Raw genomic sequence first — 20,051 nt, 5'->3', positions numbered from 1 at the left:
TAGCTGATAAGTAGTTGAACTTGAGCTTATATTTTATATCAGTATTTTCTATTTGTTATTTGCTTATTATTGTTTTTGTTCTCTATTGCTTATGTATGTTGCATAAGTCTATTGTTTATGGCCACAGTGGGTCAAAAAAACAACTAAGTTAGAGTACAAGGTTCTAGAGACTCAAATTTGAAATTTTGTCATTCAGATTATAGGAAACATTGGGTAAACAGAAAAAGGAATGATCAACTTGAGTAATAATTCCATGGAAATATACGGATAAATCAGGACAAAGAGCTAATTTGAAATGAAAATGTGCATGACTGATATTAAGTTGCAAATGGCTTTAGAAGTGGTGAAGTCCAATTGTGTAACAGGAGCCACTGGACCAGATTTGGGAAGGAAAGGAACACTGTCAGTCAACGACAGCTTGAATGTACTGGAGTTACTCATTTGAGTACAGTAATAGAGAACCTGTCACTTATATAGAAAACTTTTGATGATATATTTCCACCTTTGTTCGGCTTACAAATGAAAGATGCATAAGAGTGCTTTGGATCATGAGTCATATCTTTGATTATCTGCCAGTTACCTTGAAAGGCAAAGTCACTCAGTGACTTCACACTTGGTGGTCAAATTACTTTAGGTTACATTAATCTAGAATGCAATGAGATCTTGTCCAAGTGTCTTGAGAAAAAATCAGCATGTTCTTGGTATATTTCAAAGAGAATAAGAAGCAGGGTCCTGACCTAAAAGTTTTGCTAGGTGTCACTGGGACCTGGAAATTTGCCCGATTGATCTTGAAAAGATTGGCCAATATTCAGAGTGGCAAGCCTTGAGTGAAGTCTGAAATTAAAAAAAAAAAAGAACCCTAGTTAAAAGTAAAGATACTATTTAGTAACTGAGGCAAAGATTGATAAGATTTGAGTACTAGACTCATAAAGGCTTACATTTAAAGAGAGACTATTTCCCATAATGAGACTGTACAGGCTAAGATATTGCTTCCTTGCTTTTGGCTGAAATCGGATCAACTCAGTGAATCAACACTGATGTCATGGCTATCTGCTCTCTGACCGGGTGCTGATGGACTCAGGTTTAAGAAGCTCAACAAACCCTACACAGATTGTTCATCAGACATTTACAAGAGGGCTAGACCCGCTTATCTGAGCAGTAAGATATTCATTGTAACCAAATTGAAAAAAATAATAGTAGCACAGTAAACTTTGGGGTGAAAGTACTGAGAACTTTGATCTGGTCCAATTTCTTCAAGCATTTGACTGATCAAAAAAATGACACTATAATTTGATGAAGAGCTATCAACTCAGATATTCTGACTCCTAGTGTCAGATTTTTAAAATTTTCGTCCAGTTTCTGGAATTATTCTCAGAGCTTTCTGGGAGGCTGTTCTCAGGTTATAATCCTCAATTTGTCTTGAATGAAATTTTCCATAAAAAATGTTTAGTCAAGTTTCTTCTCTTGTATAGAATAAATACCATACAGGTCACTGAGAGGTTATATGTTTGAGATCAAATCAAGTTTCTATAGGACTGGACTTCAGCTTCTGGCTACGATGGAATAAAGGAAACTAGATTTGCTCTCCTATACCTGGGGAAAAAAACCAACCAAAATATATGAAACAATGTTTTTAGGCATTGGACAACAAACAGCACAGTACCATGATCCCTGAGGAAAAGGATATAAATGAGGTAAGCCCTACTATTGTCCCCGCTTACTGTCTGGAGAGTTTCCAGGTCACAGCCCAGGGATGGGAGATCAAGCAGAGCCCTGGAGCTTCTCTGATTTAAGGAGAGATTAGAAAGGCCAAGGTGACCATCATTTATGGGGGGAATTTACAGAGGAAAGATCTATAGGGAAAGAGAAAAAGAAAAAGACAGGAGAGACACAGTGATCTACAAAGGATTCCCTTCAAGCATTTGACCAAATACTGATTAGCTCATGTGCATAAGGAAACTGCCAAGAACAGGAAAGCACCACCAGAAGGCGTAGGTGGAGCAACCCTTGCAGCTCATACAGGGCCGGGAATAGTTCAAGTTCCCCTAAGACAGTAAGGGAAGATGTCCTAACACATGGGCTAGAATCCTCAGAGAGGATAACTCTAGAGACTGTTCTGGATCCATCCAACAAAGCTTGAAAAAAAACCCTCAAGAGAATAAACGTATTTCTAAGTAACTCATCTGCATTTCAGAAAAAAGTCCCCAGATATTCAAAGGAATAATATTTAAAAATTTCTGTACTCAACAACATAAAATTCATACTGCATGACATTGAATCAAGATTTATTAGGCATGCAGAGAAGCCAGGGAAAAAAACCCACAACAAATAGGAAAATTAATCAATAGGAAAAAAAAAAAAAACACCCAGAAATGAAACAGAAGATAAGGATTAGTAGATAAGTAGGATAAAACAGTATTATTAATATACGCTCTGCATTCAACAAAGTAGCAGAAAGCATGAGAATAAGAAACATAAAAGGCATACAAAAGACGAAAATACAAATTCTCAAGATGAAAAATAAAATGTGATGAAAAATACATTGGATAGAATTTACAGCAGATAAGACAATTGCAGGAAAAAAAATTAATTAGCCTGACCATATAGAAATGGAAACTATCCAAAATGAAACATACAGAGAATAGAAGCCTAAAGAAGAAAGAAATGAACAGATCATTTGTGAGCTGTGGGAGAATATTAAGTGGCCTCACATGAATGGAATGGGTGTTCCAAAAAAAAAAACAAAATAGGGTCATAAAAATGTTTTAAGAAATAATGACTGAAAAATTTTCATCATATCCAAATTTAATGACAACTATAACTTTCAACTTGAAGAATCTCAACAAACCCTAGACAGATTATTCATCAGACACTTACTGTATATTTGTTGTGCTAATTAGGCATGATAGGCAGCCTCTGAATTTATAAACTTGGCTTCCTGGTGTTCATGCCCTTGTGTAATCTGCCCCCCCCCGCCCTGCATATGTGATGAACTTTTGTATCTAATGTAGAGAGCGTGGCAGAAGTGATGAGATGTCATTTCCAAGACTAGGTTATAAAACGATGATGGTTTCCATCTTGGTCTGTTTCTTTCTCTCTTTGATTACCAGTTGCCATGACAGGGGGACACACAGCTACCAGGGAGTAGCTCATATGGCGAGGGATTATGGTCTGCCCGCAACCATGTGAGTGAGTTTTGAAGGAAATTCTCCAGCCCCATTTCAGCCTTGAGGGGACTGCATCCCTGGCAGACAGCTTGACTGCAGCCTCATGAGAGATCCTGAACCAGAAACACCTATCTAAGCCACATCAGGATTCCTGTCCTATAGAAACTCTGCAATAATAAATGTCTTTTGCTTTCAGCCCCTGAGTTTTGGGGTAATTTGTTACACATCGATAGATAACTAATACATGGGGTATATATACGAATTGGAAATAAAAACTTATATTCTATAGATTATCCTCACACAAAGTAGATATTCCAGAAATATCTGTGAAACAAATGAATGTTTGAAAGATAAGACAGGTACCCAAAATAACTATTTTATAAAGATAGAGGCAATTGTTGTTTTTCTTTTTTTTAATATAAATTTATTTATTTTATTTATTTATTTTTGGCTGTTGGGTCTTTGTTGCTGTGCGTGGGCTTTCTCTAGTTGTGGCGACCAGGGGCTACTTGTTGCGGTGTGTGGGCTTCTCATTGCGGTGGCTTCTCTTGTTGCGGAACACGGGCTCTAGGTGTGTGGGCTTCAGTAGTTGTGGCTCACGGGCTTAGTTGCTCCGCGGCATGTGGGATCTTCCCGGACCAGGTCTCGAACCCATGTCCCCTGCATTAGCAGGCGGATTCTTAACCACTGTGCCACCAGGGAAGCCCCGAGGCAATTGTTCTTGATTGAAGCATTATAAGATTGATAAGGATATTGCTATGCGAGTTCTCGGGAGAGAGGGATTGCTTTGGGTTGAGAAATGAGGGGATTCTTTACAGAGGAGATAATATTTTATGTGAGCTTTGAGGGGGATAGAATTTGGTCACAAGGAGTCTAGAGACTCAGAGGGAAAGAATCAGTCAGGTAATAGGAGAGATGGGGAATCAAGGGATCTGTATAGGAAACCATGTGCAGAATGTTGTGTGAGAAAATGAGAAAAAGACATCGATGGAACAAAAAGATGCTTTTTTGTACACAGATAATTGTAACTTCCATCTTGGGCTCATGTTATAAAGATACTGCATGTTAACAAAAAACATTAATTCTTGCAAAGTAGTCTTTTTACCATTACACTCTTCTTAGTAACATTGAGCATATACCTACCTGAGTTGAATGGATAGGGATGAGCTAATAATGAGTTTTCTTATTCTCAGAGAAGAATAGTCAGATAAGGCACAATGGTAGCCTACTAATCTCTTCATGAAGCAGAGTATTGCTGTATTTCAAAAACCTGCAGTGACAGCTACACCTAGAGAGAGGTGTGATCATGAAGAAGAAAAATCTATTTTCTTGTCTGACTTACATTACAGCTACACATATTATGAACTTTGATCATATTGGGCCCATTTGACTTATTGTCTATCTTATTTATCCTCACATTTTCTGATTTTCTTGTCCATGGTTTATAGTAGTTTTTCCTTGTCAATTTAAATTCCAGCTTGCTTCCCCACACTGTTCATTGATCACTGGCTTTTTTGTTTTTAATTTCCGCCCTTTAGATGTCCATTCACACTTTTTATGGTGCTTCTAATTTTGTCCTTTACTCTCCTGCCACGTTTCATCATGAAGTGACCATGGAAGTTTCCAGCTTGTTTGGGACACAAGCCACCCCCAGCACACCTTGCTAAGATGTGCACTTGAGAGCTAGAAAAAACATGAGCAGGTAAAAGGACAACCTCTCCACAAGCATTTCAAATGCTGGCCTTCTGAGCCTACTCCTTCTGACTCGACAACTTAGAGAAATATTCAACTAACGAAATTCAACTGAACAAAATTCTTCAATTTAACAAAATTAAAATTCATGTCATACAGTAAGTCCCCTACATACGAACAAGTTCCATTCCAAGAGTGCATTTGTAAGTCCAATTTGTTCGTAAATCCAACATAGTTAGCCTAGGTACCCAACTAACATAATGGGCTATATAGACTGTACTTTAATAGGTTTATAATATTTTTCACACAAATAATTCATAGAAAACAAACACAAAAAATAAAGAAAACATTTTTAATCTTACAGTACAGTACCTTGGAAAGTATAGTAGTACCGGCTACATCACCGCTTTTACTCTTGCTTCCGGACATCCTGGGCTTGAAATAAAGATACTGTACTATTGTACTCTATACAGTACTGTACAGTAAAGTACACAAAAGCACAACCAATTGTAGAGGATGCACGCACATGACAATGTACTCCAGACACATGAACTAACTTACATGATTGGACATGCGAATGCTCATTTGCATCTTTGAAAGCTCACAACTTGAAGGTTCATATGTAGGGGACTTACTGTATACTAAAATACAGTTTGTTCAGGTGAAATAGTGTGGTGTTGGGATTTTCTTTGTCCTCCAGAGAAGTGACTTCATTGCTGGGGAAGAAAGATTGTCAGAAATAAGGCAAGACAGACACAAGATTTAACAAAAACACGGAATATCTTAATCTCCTGTATGAGCATGTAACTTGGATACCCATCTTAGTTTTATGGAATTTCTGAGCATATTTTACCAATGAATGTGTAGGATGAAGCATATTCAGTTTGAAATATAAGGCTGGGATTTTCAAATAAGAGGTTCTAAAGTAGAATCACATTTTGCAAATTCACCAAGCAGGGCCTCTTTTCACCAAAAGCCATCAGGAGTAAGGAGACAGGTCACACAGCCTATTCTGAGGGTTGGTGCAAAGATCATTGTAAAAAGTTCAAAGCTACAACTAAGTATGTCTGACATTGAGCGAATAGGCTGAGAAACTCTCTTCCTTTTAAATGATCTAAAATATATTTTGTGTTGAACCAGATAGGGTTTTATCCTTCCCGTTCTTCATTTTAAAATCAACCTAATACTAAGTTCAAACTAAGCAAAGCTATTTTTCAAAAGAATAAGTCTTTTATAGAATGTATAATTTTTTAGTATAGTTAGGTATTTCCCAATAATAAAAAAGAGTTAACACCTGTATACTGGAAATGAAGAAATTAGTTTTGACATCAAATTTCTTACTGTTTTATTCTCTATTCTGGGCCCATATTTTTTCAGGAAGTGGCAACAATAGTCATTCTATAGATGTACCTAAAACATCAGTAAAGCAGGTAATTGTATACCAAGCCAGCTTGAAAATATTGTTATTACACACTTAATAAAGCCCCATGTGTTTCCTAACTATTCTTCAATCCATTCATTAGTGATTCTGTATTTTCTTTGTAGGTCATCATAACAGCCAGTAATTGGAGGCTGAATTAAAACTTAATTCAAATTATATGTCCCAGGAGGTCACAAAGTCAGACTGGAGGCTTCAAGTACAAAACTTGTTAATGTCTTCAACCAAAAGTGTTGTTATTATTTCTATGTATCTATATTTAAATTTTCTGATTACTTGAGTGAACAATTATGGAAATATTGCTGAGCAGGTCTGGCTTCATTCCCTGAATTGATCTTCTCTTGCCTATTGAGTATGGGTTCATCCCAGTACTGTGAGCTAGGCTTCACCCATCAGGATCTCCTTTCTCAGCCCTTGGGGCTGCGTGGAGTCACCACTCCTGCTAATTCTCTTATATATTTTCTACCTGGTCTCCTGACGCTGTACTTTACTCCCTGGGCCCTGCAGGTGCTGCTGTCAGAGACTTTTCCCTCTCAAAATCTGTCCTGCTTATTTGTTTACATATCTTTTCCCACAGCAAAATGTAAATCCCTGGAGGGCAGAAGCTATCATATTTTATTTATCTTATATCCATAGTGTTTATCTTAGAGCTCGGACACATTGTTGATCAGGGGACACAAATGGCTACCTGGCATCTGGCCACCTGCATGCTTTGGCCAGCAGAGAAGTTAACAAGAATAGAATTTGAATGCCTTTAGGTGGGCATGTGCTCTGCAAGTTTTGACAGTCTCTATTTTCTTGAATGTGGCCACAGTCACACATTGATCTCACCAGCCTGGCCCCTGTAAGCATCCTAGTGTGTGGCCCTGGTTGGCGCTGCTCAGTGGATGTTAGTTATGCAGACAAATGTGTCGATGGATGTACATCTTATTGCATGGAAAAATCACTTTTTATCTTAATACCCTGGCCTTGAAAATTCCTTTCGTTTCATCTCAGACTTAGGACAGTAAGTTAGAAAAATATAACTCTATTATACAACGTATGAAAAAGCATTTCTGAACATTTGACAGAGATAGGTCACCCTGAGCATTCTCACAGTCAAATTAGAGAGGAAAACAAATTCACTTGAGTTACTTATGGAACCCAGAGGATGCAGACAGACTGACTGCTGTGGGAAGGTCTAGATTTGCATTCCTGAGATGATGGACAACTTCTAGCTTGATCACTGTAATTTTAAAAACAATGACCCTGACTAACATTTTCAGTGTAAATTCAACAACCCACTTCTCAGGGCTGATCCTAAGATGCTCCTCACTATCAACAATGGAAACACAGTAGAGCACATTCTAGAAAAGTGATTCCACAGGGGGCCACAGCAATGATGTACAGTGTGAAATGCACTCCTGATCTGGTTTACTTTGGAAGGTCTAAGCACTCAGCTAGATGGATGGAATTCACATCACCAGATGTGTTGGTGATAAGTGAGAACCCTTGAGCCAGATCAAGCTTCACCTGAAAGCAGTAAATTTGGGTCTGCTTAACCCATCTGATGAACGGGGGATTAAAGCTCTTAAGATTTACCCTCCATGTCTCTAATAATTTTAACTTTTTAAAAGCAACTATTAGCATATGTTCATCCTGGTCATAGAAATTCTCACTCGTAGAAAGCATAATATCCATAAAAGTGTAACTTTTAGCAACTTAATACCTGTGCATATTTCTAGCTAATTAGCTTGTATTAAATATATGCCTAGGTATTTTAAATAATTTGCTACATAGGATTATTATTAATAAGACAATTAAATACTTGGTTTCCAAAGAAAGCTTTTATAATAAGTCTTTTAGAAAGTAACACTCCTTTTCTGTTGGGGCCACTCTTTTGTTCAAGAAACTGAAACCCTACCAGCCACCTGCAGGAAAACACACATCTAGTTAAGTGGCAGAGCTGGGGTCTGGTGTGAGTCACTAAATTTGGTCTCTCCACAACTGCCACTATGAAAAGGGAATATGCTTTCTATAATCTGCCATGACAATTAAAAGATGGGAAAAAAAAATCCCTAACCAAGTAAATATAATGACAAAGCCTATTTGCACTGACAATAAAAGAAATGCCATTTTCTCAATGCCACGTAACAAAGTACACATGCTTCTTCCTTACAGCACACACTAAACATTTGCCATGTGGCTCATGAACTAAATTTTGCCTTAACCATGGCATTGGTTTCACCTCCTAATAGCTCTAGATTTATACGTTTATATCTCAATTGATTTTCTACTTTAGCTTTTATTGGCCCAGAAATGATAAGAAGCACTAATGAAGATGAGATATGCTAGGTGCCAAGCTCTTAATATCTTCATTAGCAGAACTCAGAAACCTTTTTCTTGGACATTCAAGGGAGTGGTACTCCCAAGATTAGCCTTGAGTCCTTCAATTCGAGCTGGACTGGTCTGACTGCGTGGATGACACGAGGAGGCCTGTCCTGATTTCCTAGGAGCAGAGAGGGGCTGGAGCTCTTGTTCCTCTGCACTTACAGACACGGTTTTCTCTCTTTTACAGAAGACTCCTTTAATCCCCTGGGCAGAGATTTCAGGTGACTACAAACATTGTAACTTGTCCTGTTTAAATTGCTCTGGCTCATTTAAACAGGCACCACAGTTGCTAATATACCTCCATGGCAGTGCTTCTGAAGGCATGACAGGTGCATTAGCTGTGACGGCAAAAAAGCACATCGGACCCCTAGAAGACACATCTGCCATTTCAAATTTTAAAAACTGAAATTATTAGATTGCCACGCAACCAAGCATATGCTCAATTATCATATTGACAATAGGGTTGTTTCTTCAGAGGCCAAATATCTCATTGCTCATGTGAATTAAGAAGGCAAGACAGCGAAGACCACCTATTATAAATGCAGGAGATTCTTTTTTTTTTATAAAGTAACAATTATGACGTCATTGACAGTGCCCATAAGACTTGGTTCAAACCCTTTTTAAATGTAACAACAGGGTATTGAAAATTTATCAGCCACCTATATGAGTCTAGCTGCTGTTCTAAGTGCTGCTTGTGGTTATACAGTGAAGTTAAACTGGTTAAAGCAACAATATTATTCCCTGGGTGGAACATATTATAAAGAAGCAGGTAACGTGTCTGGGCAATAAAAAAAAAAAAAACAAGGAAGATGGACAGAAGAGGGTATTGTGGTGAGAGGGAGGAGAGGAGGTATGAGCTTACATTTCTGTGATCTTTCGATGTTTCACTTTCTGTAGCATTTAATGACTGAAAAATGCTGTTAGTCATTTTCAACTTGCGGTTAGGCTGCAGGAACCACAGAACAGGAACTCCACTGTGGCAGGAGTTAGAAGCAAAAAGCTTTTTTGTGTGGGTTCATTTACTATTTTAATTCAGTAGTCTCCTTAGTCGGCTTTAAAGGTGTGGTTGCTATTTCTCCTACCCAATGCTCCTCCTCTTATTTTGCTGCTTTATTTTCCCTGTTACCTCCGCTCTCTCAGGTAGGCGATGTAGCAGCAGGGAGAGCACAGTGGGAAAAAGCCCAGATTTGCCATCTACCTCTGGGTTCTCTGATTCTACTACTACCTTGATTCATCCCTTCAGGCTGGTTATTTCATGGTTCTGAGGCTAATTTTTCTCATCAAGTGAGGGATACTATGAACTTTCTTCCAGGTTTGTGAGCATTAAATATGATCACGTGTTACATGCCAAGCAGAGAAACTGATGACCAGTTTTGTTCATCACCGGTAGCTGTTATCAGAAGTATGCTTTTCACAATGACGGCAGCATTGATTTCTAACATTTCCTCCCAATTTCTCACATTTTCTAAATTTTTATCTCCCCAGCCTCCATTTTCTATCCTACTCTTATTAGCATTACCCAACCTTTATTAAGTGCTAACCATAGGCCAGAACACTGTGGTAAGTACTTTATGTAAATTATTTCTCAGAATCTATGCAACAGCTTATTATTTTAATCCCAGGTTTTTTTGTTTTTGTTTTTGTTTTTTTTTGTGGGGGGAGAGTTGAAATTCAGAGACATTAAGTGAAGTAGCTGGTTTAACACAATTAGCTGCCAAGCCCGGATTTGATCTGACTCCAGAGTCAGTGCTTTTAACCACCAATTACATCAATTACGTTCCTCACCAGCTCACAGACCCACAATATCCTACAGAACGGCCGGTCGGTCCAACACTCAATTAGCGGGTTTCTTTGACTCTCTTGTATCTAATTTCAAAGCTGTTTCGTGGGGGTGGTGGTGGTGTCTTGTGAGTTCCTGACCTCCCAGAGGGCAGGGATCTTACCAGAATATCTCCTTTTAAAGCGCCCAACGCCTTTCAGGGCACAGACTCGGTGCCCTGTAGATGCAGGCTCATTAATAGATGAGAAAAGAAAGTGACCGGGCAGAGATAAGCAGTAAATAAAGTGCAAGATTATAGCGGGAAGAGAAGAAAAAGGAGGAAGAAAAAAAAATTCAAGGGAAAGGAACAAAAGCAAATGTTTACTGAATGCCTTAGTGCCAGTCATCGCACTTAAGTCTCTCTTTAAGAGACTCTTTGAGTGTTCCGGCAGCTCGCTGGGCACGATTGTCACCTAATCTTTAGAAATGAGGAACTTAGGCTCAGAAAACGGAGTTTCACCCACAGTCGCGCGCACGTGGCACAGGTTTCATGGGTTGCCTGCCTCTGGTACCTCTTGCCAGGGTCCGGGTGGTCAAAACGGAGGCTGTTCCCTTCCCACTGATCCTTTAGGGAGCGAAGGGAACAAGGTGCGCGCCTCTGCGCAATAGTGAAGACAAGTGATTAATTAAGCAATTACAACTTTGCCAGCCGCACTTGTCCTCTTGAGTGCCAGCCACACTTGTCCACACTTTGTTCTTACACTCAACTAAATCGTGAAGAAACTCAACTCCTTTAGTCACTGCCAGACTTTTTGGACACATCTTCCTTTTCCTGTGACTCAGCCCAGACGAAGGAGTTACGGGTAACCTCCTTCTCTTCACCCAGCCATTACCCGGAATCCAGCGGCGGCCCCTTCTCTCAGCAGCCGTCGGAGCTTCCTGCAGCGGCGTCCGCCCCGGGTCGGGTGGGAGGGGGCCCCAAGGTGACGCGCGGCCGCCTCCTCCGCCTGGAGGCTGGGCCGGCTCTCGGGGTAGCTGGAGGCGGGGCCGGAAAGAGGCGGGGCCGAGGAAGTCTGGCGGCCCCAGGAGATGCGCCCGCTCTCGCCGCGTCTCGGCGGCTCCCTGCGCGTGCAAGCGACAACGGCAGCGGCGGCGGCGGGGCCCGCGCAGGTGAGCGGCGAGCTCCGGCCTCTCTGCATCCCCTGGGACGCGGCCTCGGACAGGTGAGGGCGGTGCGGGGCTCACCTGGCCGCGAGCGCGGGCGGAGCACCGGGTCGCCGGTGGCTCTCTCCTTTGGGGGGTGGAGGGGTGTCCGCTGACAACAGAACCGGGGAGCTGGGGAACCTGAGCGACCGGGAAGGGAATTCAGTGGAGCTGCTAACTCCGGAGCTGCCGGTTCAGAGTCAGAAAGGTATGTCGAGGACCGGAGTGCTGGAGGGCGCACCGGGGGAGGGCAGCCTGCCCTAGGATTTCTTTGCATTTTAAAGGACCTACATTCGGTCTCCTTGGATCGCAGGGGAGTTTGTCACCGCCACCTCCGGGACTCTTTGTGCAGAGGTCAGACCCTCACTTGGGTGGGATTGGATGCGCTCCCTTCGTGGAGACCCGGAGAGTCCGCTTCGGTTCCTTGCGCGGACATTTGCTCACCCCCCACGAGAGTTGAAAGCCTTCTGATAATTGTGTAGGTTCCAGAGTGTCTTGTCACATTAAAAAAAAAAAAAAAAAAAACCGTGATGGTGGTGGCGACCTTGAGAGGCAATTGCTTCCGCAATTAGTTCCCCAGTGCACTGTCCATTTGTTAAGCAAATGGTGCGTTGATGGCTTTTAAATATGGTTGGGTTTCCACGAAGTGGATTAGAACGTCTGAATGAACTTGTGCGCGCTGTGTGAAGGTTTCACCCGTGCCTGGGTGCTTACCTGAGTCTGTTCTAGAAGTTCCATCGGCATCGGGAACTTAAAGTTACCAAAGAGCCTCCCGGTGAACCTGAAGACTCTAGAAAACCTGTTTCAACGACGCACCGAATCGCAAACAGGTCTATGGATTGCGATTTCCATTAGCATTCAGTTTTTGCTTGGGTCAGCAGCATTTAAATTTAACTGATATTTGTTGCACGCCTGTTAAGGGGGGGACCTCTTCGAGGGTCAGACTGGTGTGCTGTGTGGTAGCACAGGTGTGGATACAAAAGGGAATTTTAGGGCAGTCGTTTCTCACAGGGGGGCTGTTTAGAAAGAGAGCAGTGGCATATTGTGCTTTTGTCTTTACGGTTCTTCTTTGATCTCTGGTAATAAGCATTTTAAATGCAGGGAAAATGAAAATCTTTGGAGAATATTTATCATTAGCCTGGTCTCTCATCCAGAGTGACAAGGATTATCCAAACCATCCTTAAACTAAGGTTAGTAAGAATCGACTCGGTGCCAAACACCATGCTGGTCACTTCACTTAAAAAGTTGCATAAAATATGCAAAGTAGGTGTTACTTCCTCTGTACAGATGAGAAACTGAGGCAGGGAAGAATCCAGGAATTTGTTCACAGTAACTGGTGGACCTGGGAGTTGAATGTGGATATTTCTGAGTGCAGAACCCATGCTTTTTCACTATTCCAAGTTACTGTGAGACAGATAGTGTAAATCTGCAGATTTAATGGAAATAATAACTCAAATTTATGTTCACAAAACAACCCACGTCCTGAGAGTTAAAGTAACCATCATGAATAAAACGAGCATTGTTTGTTTTCATTCTCCTTGTTAAACTGAAACCAATCTGGGACAAGAAGATAAACAGCTATTTTAAAAAACATAAAATTTATTATGTATCTTCCTTAACATATTTTTAAGGACCTAATATAGCCAAGTTGGGCAAATTAGTAAAACTTTATATGTATTCCTTGTGTATTACACATTGAAGTATCAACTAATATTCATATTATTTATATGCTGAAGTATCAGCTAATTTTCTTATTCATATGCTTTAACATATTTCATCTTAATTTCCTTTTATAGTTTACAGGTGAATAGAGGCCACCTTTGTCACCTAGAAAAGACTTTGTGTGTGTGTATAAATCTATAATCATGAATATTTATTTTAAAAGATATATATAGTTTTCCTTAAATCTATCTCTAGAAGTGTAAGTGTGTCAACGTGCTTATTTAGGAAGGAATCCTAAAATTCCAATTTAGTCTTTTGAGTAAATGATCCATAACAGCTCAACTGATGGTTTCTTTAAGTGCATGTAAACCACACAAGTGATTTTCAAATTAAAATTATTATACTGTATAGGATGAGGATGAAAATAGTACTTAGAATTTTAAATAATATTTCCTGACATGGAGAGCACTTGCTTTCTTAAAACCTTCCTTATAACTGTGGGTAATTACACACAAAAATTGAGGGGTTTCATATTGAAATCATCTTCAGGTGTTGAAGAAAGTGTTTTTTTGTTGAAGAAAGGCTTTTTGCCTCTGTTGGGAGGATCAGGTAGATATTCTGCGTGGATCGTGCTTGGCACATTTGTTTTTCCCTCTATCTTCATTTGACAGAGAAATCGACAAGACACCTTGAACTTCTTTCTAAAAGCATTTGAAATCCTGCCTAGCAGGTGTTTATAAAAGTGTGCTTGGCTTGGTTAAGATGCTTTAATGAAGGGGCAGGGTGTGTGATGATTTAGAGAAATTCACAGGAGAGCCGAAGGGCCAAGGAGCAGCGTATGCATGAGGTATGAAACCGGCAGATCCAGATTTTGTGAGACCTGAAAGGTAAACAATATGGGGATCCTTGTTAAGAAAAATAATACAAAATTAGCTATGAAAGTGAATGCCTATTTAGAATGGAAAAAGAAATTGTAGCCATTTGCTGGAGATTGCTATCTCTTTCTGCAGAGATCTTTTTGGGCCATTTACCAGAAATGCTTACATAAAAATGCTTCCTAAAAAAAAAAAAAAAAAAATTCTTCCTGATTGCAACCTTCTCTCTGAGAACACTCAGCGTTTCCCAGCAGCTTGTAGCACTCGTGGGGGCCTATGCCAGTGAGAGTCCGGAAAATGAAGCTCTGTTACCTTCAAAGAGTGGGAGTGACAGTTGTGGTTGGAGGTGAAGGACCAATGGTCCACTGAGCAGAAAAGCTGCCGCCTGGGGTGGAGGGGATCCTGGGCTCATTGGGGTCTCAGGGCACTTCATGTCCAGTGAACAGTTCTGAGAGGAAGGCCCCTGATGGTGTCTAAGACCTTCCAGTTTGGTTGGTTCTCCAGAAATGCCTTCGACTGTTGGCTGTCCCAGCTTTCATTCTATGTCACCATTTATTGAGGGTTTTCTATGTCCCATGCACTGAGTAAGGCCAGGTTCTGATTGCCAGGGAGCTTCTGGTCTCTTGGAGCTGATTTCATTGATGATAGTACAGTGTTGGTGCCAGCACAGAGGTCTTGATTCTTGAGCTGAGTTTGGAATTGGGGGTGGAGATACTGAGATGGAAGAGTCGGGAAGGGCGGTCTAGGGGTGTGGAGGGCCATAGAAAGCCTTGGAGGTTTGGACCCACCCACTGTCCTCCACTGATGCAGGGAGGCCCCTTAGTATTTTTCCACATGTCTTTCCAAACCAAGCAGCACCCATACACCTGAGATTAACTTGTTAAAAATGTGTGTTCTCAGGCCCCATCCCAGGCCTCCTGAATCAGAAGCTCTGTGTCTCTGGCACAGCAATCTGTGTTTTAAGAAGCCTTCCAGATAATTCTGGTGCATGCTATAAAGTTTGAGAACCATTGCTTGTAGTGTTTAAGAGAACTGGTAGGGCATAGAATCCCTTGGGAAGATGAAAGGAGAGGAGTAAGATTAGTACTAAGGCTAATGTATTATTATTGTAATATAACTTACCTTACTATCACTGACATTTATGGAGCACTTAGATGGTGCCAGGCATTGTGATTAAGAAATATTAACTCTTTTAATCATCAGTACAACCCCAGAGAGAGAGCTGTTATCACTCCAATAATTTATTTATTTATTTATTTTGGCTCTTCCTTTTTTTTAATTGATTTACAACGCTGTGTTAGTTTCTGATGTACAGCAAAGTGATTCAGTTGTTCATATATATACATACTATTTTTCATATTCTTTTCCATTATGGTTTATTACAGGATATTGAGTATAGTTCCCTGTGCTATACAGTAGGACCTTGTTGTTTATCTATTTTTTTCCCCTTGGGCTATTTCTAATCTGCCTTTCTGTTAATTGTTGCTATTTCCTGAGGTCCTGTCCACTTTTGAGATGGACATGAAGATCACTTCATTTAAATACGAGAAAACTAAGGCACAGAGAGACAAAGGTGTTGTCCCAGGTCACATGATTGGAAAGCAGTTCAGCCAGGATTCAGGCGCAGGCAGTGTGGTTCCAGCGCCCATCTTCCCTCTCTGGGAAGGTCTGGGAGAGTTTCCATCACCGTCGTTGTTTTGTGTTGGCCTTGTGGGAGAGGTCTGGAAGGCAGGCCTGGAACTGCTTGGAATGGCCCTATTTGCTGACCACTTGGGGTTAACAAGTTATTCTTTAGGGACAAATTGCCAGATGAGAGAGGAAGAATGTTACTGTCATTCACTCCAAGTGCAAAGTTTGAGAATTTCATAAGCAAATGGATATGATTGTGTATATATGATTACATAACATGGAGCACCTCTTTCCCCAGCATGATGATGGGCTTACATGGATTTCCCCAGGGCATGATTGTGGAAGGTGGCCTTGTTTCGGAATACTGGGATTTGATCAGGTTATTAGCACAGGGACCTCTCTTCTAAAGGCCAACCCCCTCCCCAGGCCACAGAGGACTTGAAGATGATGGTGTGTTTGTTCATCGTGTCCTGGAAGGTATCTAGAAGAACTGTACTTTGCATTTTCAGTTTTTTTTTCTTTCTGAAAAAAATCATTCTCCACAGTTCTGTACATTTTATCATGGAATAGCTCCATCTTGTGAGGCAGCATGAAAAGAATATATAGCTGTAGATATGAGTACATGTGTCAGTGTGTAGAATGATGGTTTGCCTTTGGGAGTGAGCCTCAGATTACTAATTCTTTATGATCTCGGAGAGACAGCAGTGAGCTGTCCTGAAGAGAGATCTTAGTTTCCTGCCCAGGACCTGGACCTGGGTAGCCTGGAAGAAAACCAGGAATCCTAGCCACCAGACCACCTAGAAGCAAAGTGGCCCTGGCTCTTAACCCCCACTGAAAGCAAGAATGTTTCAAGGAGGCAAAAACTGTAAAAACAGGTGCAAAGTTTATTATTAGAGACACAGCATAATGTATGTGAGGGCACACAGAGAAACAGTTTATTTAAGTTAGAAGCAAGGCAGAAATATACACCCAGAGAGAAAGGGTATGGCGTCTTCTCTAATGAGGAGGAGAGCAGTAAAGAGGTGATTTAAATCCCTTATATAGGACAGTTCTTTCAGGTCTTTGTTTACCTTTGGCCAATTATTTTGTTTCCTTTCCCACATATGACTTGTTCTGGGACCCTCCCCAACATGCGTGCACATCTTTAAAAAAAGTTTTTAATATATAAATTTATTTTATTTTTGGCTGTGTTGGGTCTTCGTTGCTGCACATGGGCTTTTCTCTAGTTGCGGCGACTGGGAGCTACTCTTCATTGCAGTGTGCGGGCTTCTCATTGCGGTAGCTTCTCTTGTTGTGGAGCACGGGCTCTAGGCATGCGGGCTTCAGTAGTTGTGGCACTCGGGCTCAGTAGTTGTGACTCGTGGGCTCTAGAGTGCAGGCTCAGTAGCTGTGGCCCACAGGCTTAGTTGCTTCGCCGTATGTGGGATCTTCCCGGACCAGGGCTCGAACCCATGTCCCCTGCATTGGCAAGCGGATTCTTAACCACTGCGCCACCAGGGAAGCCCCAACGTGCACATCTTTTTGCTAAGATGGATTTCACCACAGAGGCCTGTGGGTGCATGTCCACACTCACTATGGGGTGGTGCTCCTCCGTTTTTGAACCCCAAGGAGCCTTCCTGCGCGTGTGTAGACAGGGAAGTTTTCCTTGACCTCAGGAGTGGTCATCTCATCTCTTTACTTCAGCAGAGCTCAGCTTCTGCCACTAGCTTTGTCCTTGGAGTGTCTGGGTGAGAACAAAGCTTCAGTTTTACTCCACTTAGCAAACATCAGCTGTCCGGCCCAGGGGCCCATCTATCTCCTGCCTCATTTACTTCTTCTCTGGAGACAGATATTTAGACAAACGTTAATTTGAGTTATGGCAAACAGTAGAATGTAATTCTGAGAGTACTGGCGTCTCACTCATGCGTTCATTCATTCATATGGTCATTTTTGCCTGCTTGGTTGTGCTAAGCATTCATGTTAGGCACTGGAAGGAAATGCAGTGAGGACCAGCCAGATGTGATCCCTACAGACTAGGAAGGGAAAACTTGCTCTGCGATGTTACAGGTGAACAGAGTTAGATGCACTAATTCTGGCAGTGAGTTGGCAAGAGAGGAGTTAAGATGCTACCATATATAGTTCAGGAGTGAGGTTATAGGGCTTAGTGTAAGGCAGTAGGGAAGCAGAGGTGTGGAAGGATCTGAGAGAGATCTGGGTGGTTACAGAGGTGACCAGGTGGATGTGGGTGGCGAGAGAGAGATTGCTGGGGCTGAGGTTTGTGTCTTGGGCCCCCAGGTTGGTGCCAGTAACACAAGTCAGGACTAGAGAAGACGGTTTTCTAGAGAATAATCCTGAGTTTCATGGATGTTGTGAGTTTGAAATGTGTGGATGACTCCGAGGTAGAGATTTGGGTAGACTGATAGAATAATGCAGCTGATAGGAGAACTGAATAATTCAGTGGGGGAATACTATCAGCAGTTGAATAATGCTGTCTCCCAAGCAGTGTGGTAAGTGAGAAGCAGGTCACGGAGGAAATGTGGGCATTTCTCCTGAGTAGGCAGGATAGCAACGCATTCCAATTCCTTTGACGTGAAAGATGAAAAAGGTTTACTTCTACACTTTCTTCAGAGGGTGGAGATGAATCCTCCACTCTGGCCTTTGCGTGTTTGACAGCCTGAGCTCTGGCCCGTGGGAGGAGGTCCTCAGTGTGGAAAGCAGGCCAGGCAGGAGAGTGACAAGGGGCTTGCTGAAAGCTGGTTTTCAGATTTTGAGCCCATCTTATTGTCACAAGTTAAAATGCCTTCCCATCTTTCCTCTTAATTTGTTATGTTGTATTATTAAAAACACTCATTTATCATTTATGTGTATCATGTTTATGGTAAATGAATCATATCATGTAGATTGGCCGTATGTGTACATATACATACATACACACAGATACACACACATACATACATGCATGCATGCATACACATATGCATACATATAGGTAGATAGTACATACCATGTAGATTGGCCAGGGCTGTTTTGTAGCTGCTACCGATACAGATGTTACAAGATTCATTTGTATAGAAGATACAGGTTTTCTTTGGTGCTCAGAGTTAAGCTCATGGCTTATTTAAAACATGTGTTAGAAAGTACCTGAAATACATAACTATTTGTTCTTTTATCCAAAAGCTATTAATTGTGTATTATGCATGCTGTGTGCTAGAGTTTTCCTCGTGAATAAAGCAGAGAGCTCTGTCTCCTTAGAGCCTAGAGGGGAAGTCAGACAGCTTGACAGGTGAGTACAATAAAGTGTGCTGTTAGTTAAGGATACGGCACAGCGGGTGGTAGGGGTTAAGTAGTGAAGGATGCCTCCAAGGGCAGGGCTGCCAGCGCTTAGCGGGAAGGTTGGGCACGCACGTCAGACAGGAGGAAGATTTGGAAGGATCAGAGAGGTTGTTTTGAGAAACTGATGGATGGATGCTTTAGAGGAACTGAAAGTTTAGAATAGCCTGTTTTGTCCATTAAAAGTCAGCTAATAAAAGAGGATGTTCGTGAGAGCTGTGAACTGATCAGGAAAACCCAAAAGAAAGTATTCAACTTTGTGTGACTGTGACCATGTTCAGATCCAAGAAGCAAAACCCAAAAAACCCACAAAAAACAAACAAAACAACCACTCCTCCCCCGCAAAACCCAAACCAAACTAGAAACAAACAAAAATAATGATTGTGTAATACCTTTTGGTTGTGGGGAGGACTATTTTTAGCATTATGAAAGATGTTGAGGGTTAGTCTGAGAACTTAGGTAGTATGTCAGAAAAGAACATTGTATTACGTGAACAGTAGCTAACGTTATTGCTATGATAGTCTTGCCTAATGTGAAAGATTATATATAAATATATAAAATTAGCTTAGCTTTCTAGGTTTGTAGTTTGGAAATGCCTTTAGGGTCAGCCCTTTCACCTCCTGATGGCCCTTCATGAACCACCTGGGGCCCAGAGATGCTGGAGGCTTCTTTACCCTCACATGTTGGTAACAAAATCTGCCCCAATCTGTCAGGTAAAATGTATCTGTTACTCTTTGTCCTGTAGTTTCTTTTTTAAATTTTATTTATTTATTTATTTATTTATGGCTGTGTTGTGTCTTCGTTTCTGTGCAAGGGCTTCCTCTAGTTGCTGCAAGTGGGGGCCACTCTTCATCGCGGTGCGCGGGCCTCTCACTGTCACGGCCTCTCTTGTTGCGGAGCACAGGCTCCAGACGTGCAGGCTCAGTAATTGTGGCTCACGGGCCCAG

The 20,051-nt window shown here is 41.4% G+C and overlaps 1 protein-coding gene and 1 long non-coding RNA gene across 18 annotated transcripts in view; one reads left to right on the top strand and one right to left on the bottom strand.

The window, feature by feature from the left end:
- Positions 1–3,590: 3,590 nt before the first annotated feature.
- LOC309627207 lies at positions 3,591–11,425 on the bottom strand. The gene is made up of 2 exons (XR_014243593.1): positions 11,320–11,425; positions 3,591–5,575 (listed from the first exon to the last, which is right to left on the bottom strand). It is a non-coding gene; the product is annotated as an uncharacterized lncRNA (long non-coding RNA).
- Positions 11,389–20,051, top strand: part of MCTP2 (multiple C2 and transmembrane domain containing 2) — a 263,257-nt gene continuing 254,594 nt past the window's right edge. For 8 of the 17 annotated variants that reach the window (XR_014243575.1, XM_082388909.1, XM_082388908.1 and 5 more), the window contains exon 1: positions 11,389–11,649. Coding sequence is in view for 7 of the 17 variants with exons in the window: in XM_082388909.1 (XP_082245035.1) it covers positions 11,516–11,649 (134 nt within the window). In the remaining 10 variants the exon portion in view is untranslated. The other 9 variants (XM_082388901.1, XM_082388916.1, XM_082388914.1 and 6 more) reach the window with 5 other exon arrangements.

This window comes from Balaenoptera borealis (assembly GCF_965194805.1).
Source record: "Balaenoptera borealis genome assembly, chromosome: 3".
Lineage (NCBI taxonomy): Eukaryota > Metazoa > Chordata > Mammalia > Artiodactyla > Balaenopteridae > Balaenoptera > Balaenoptera borealis.
Note: the sequence above shows the minus strand (reverse complement) of the source record. Positions and strands in the feature narration are given on the sequence as shown.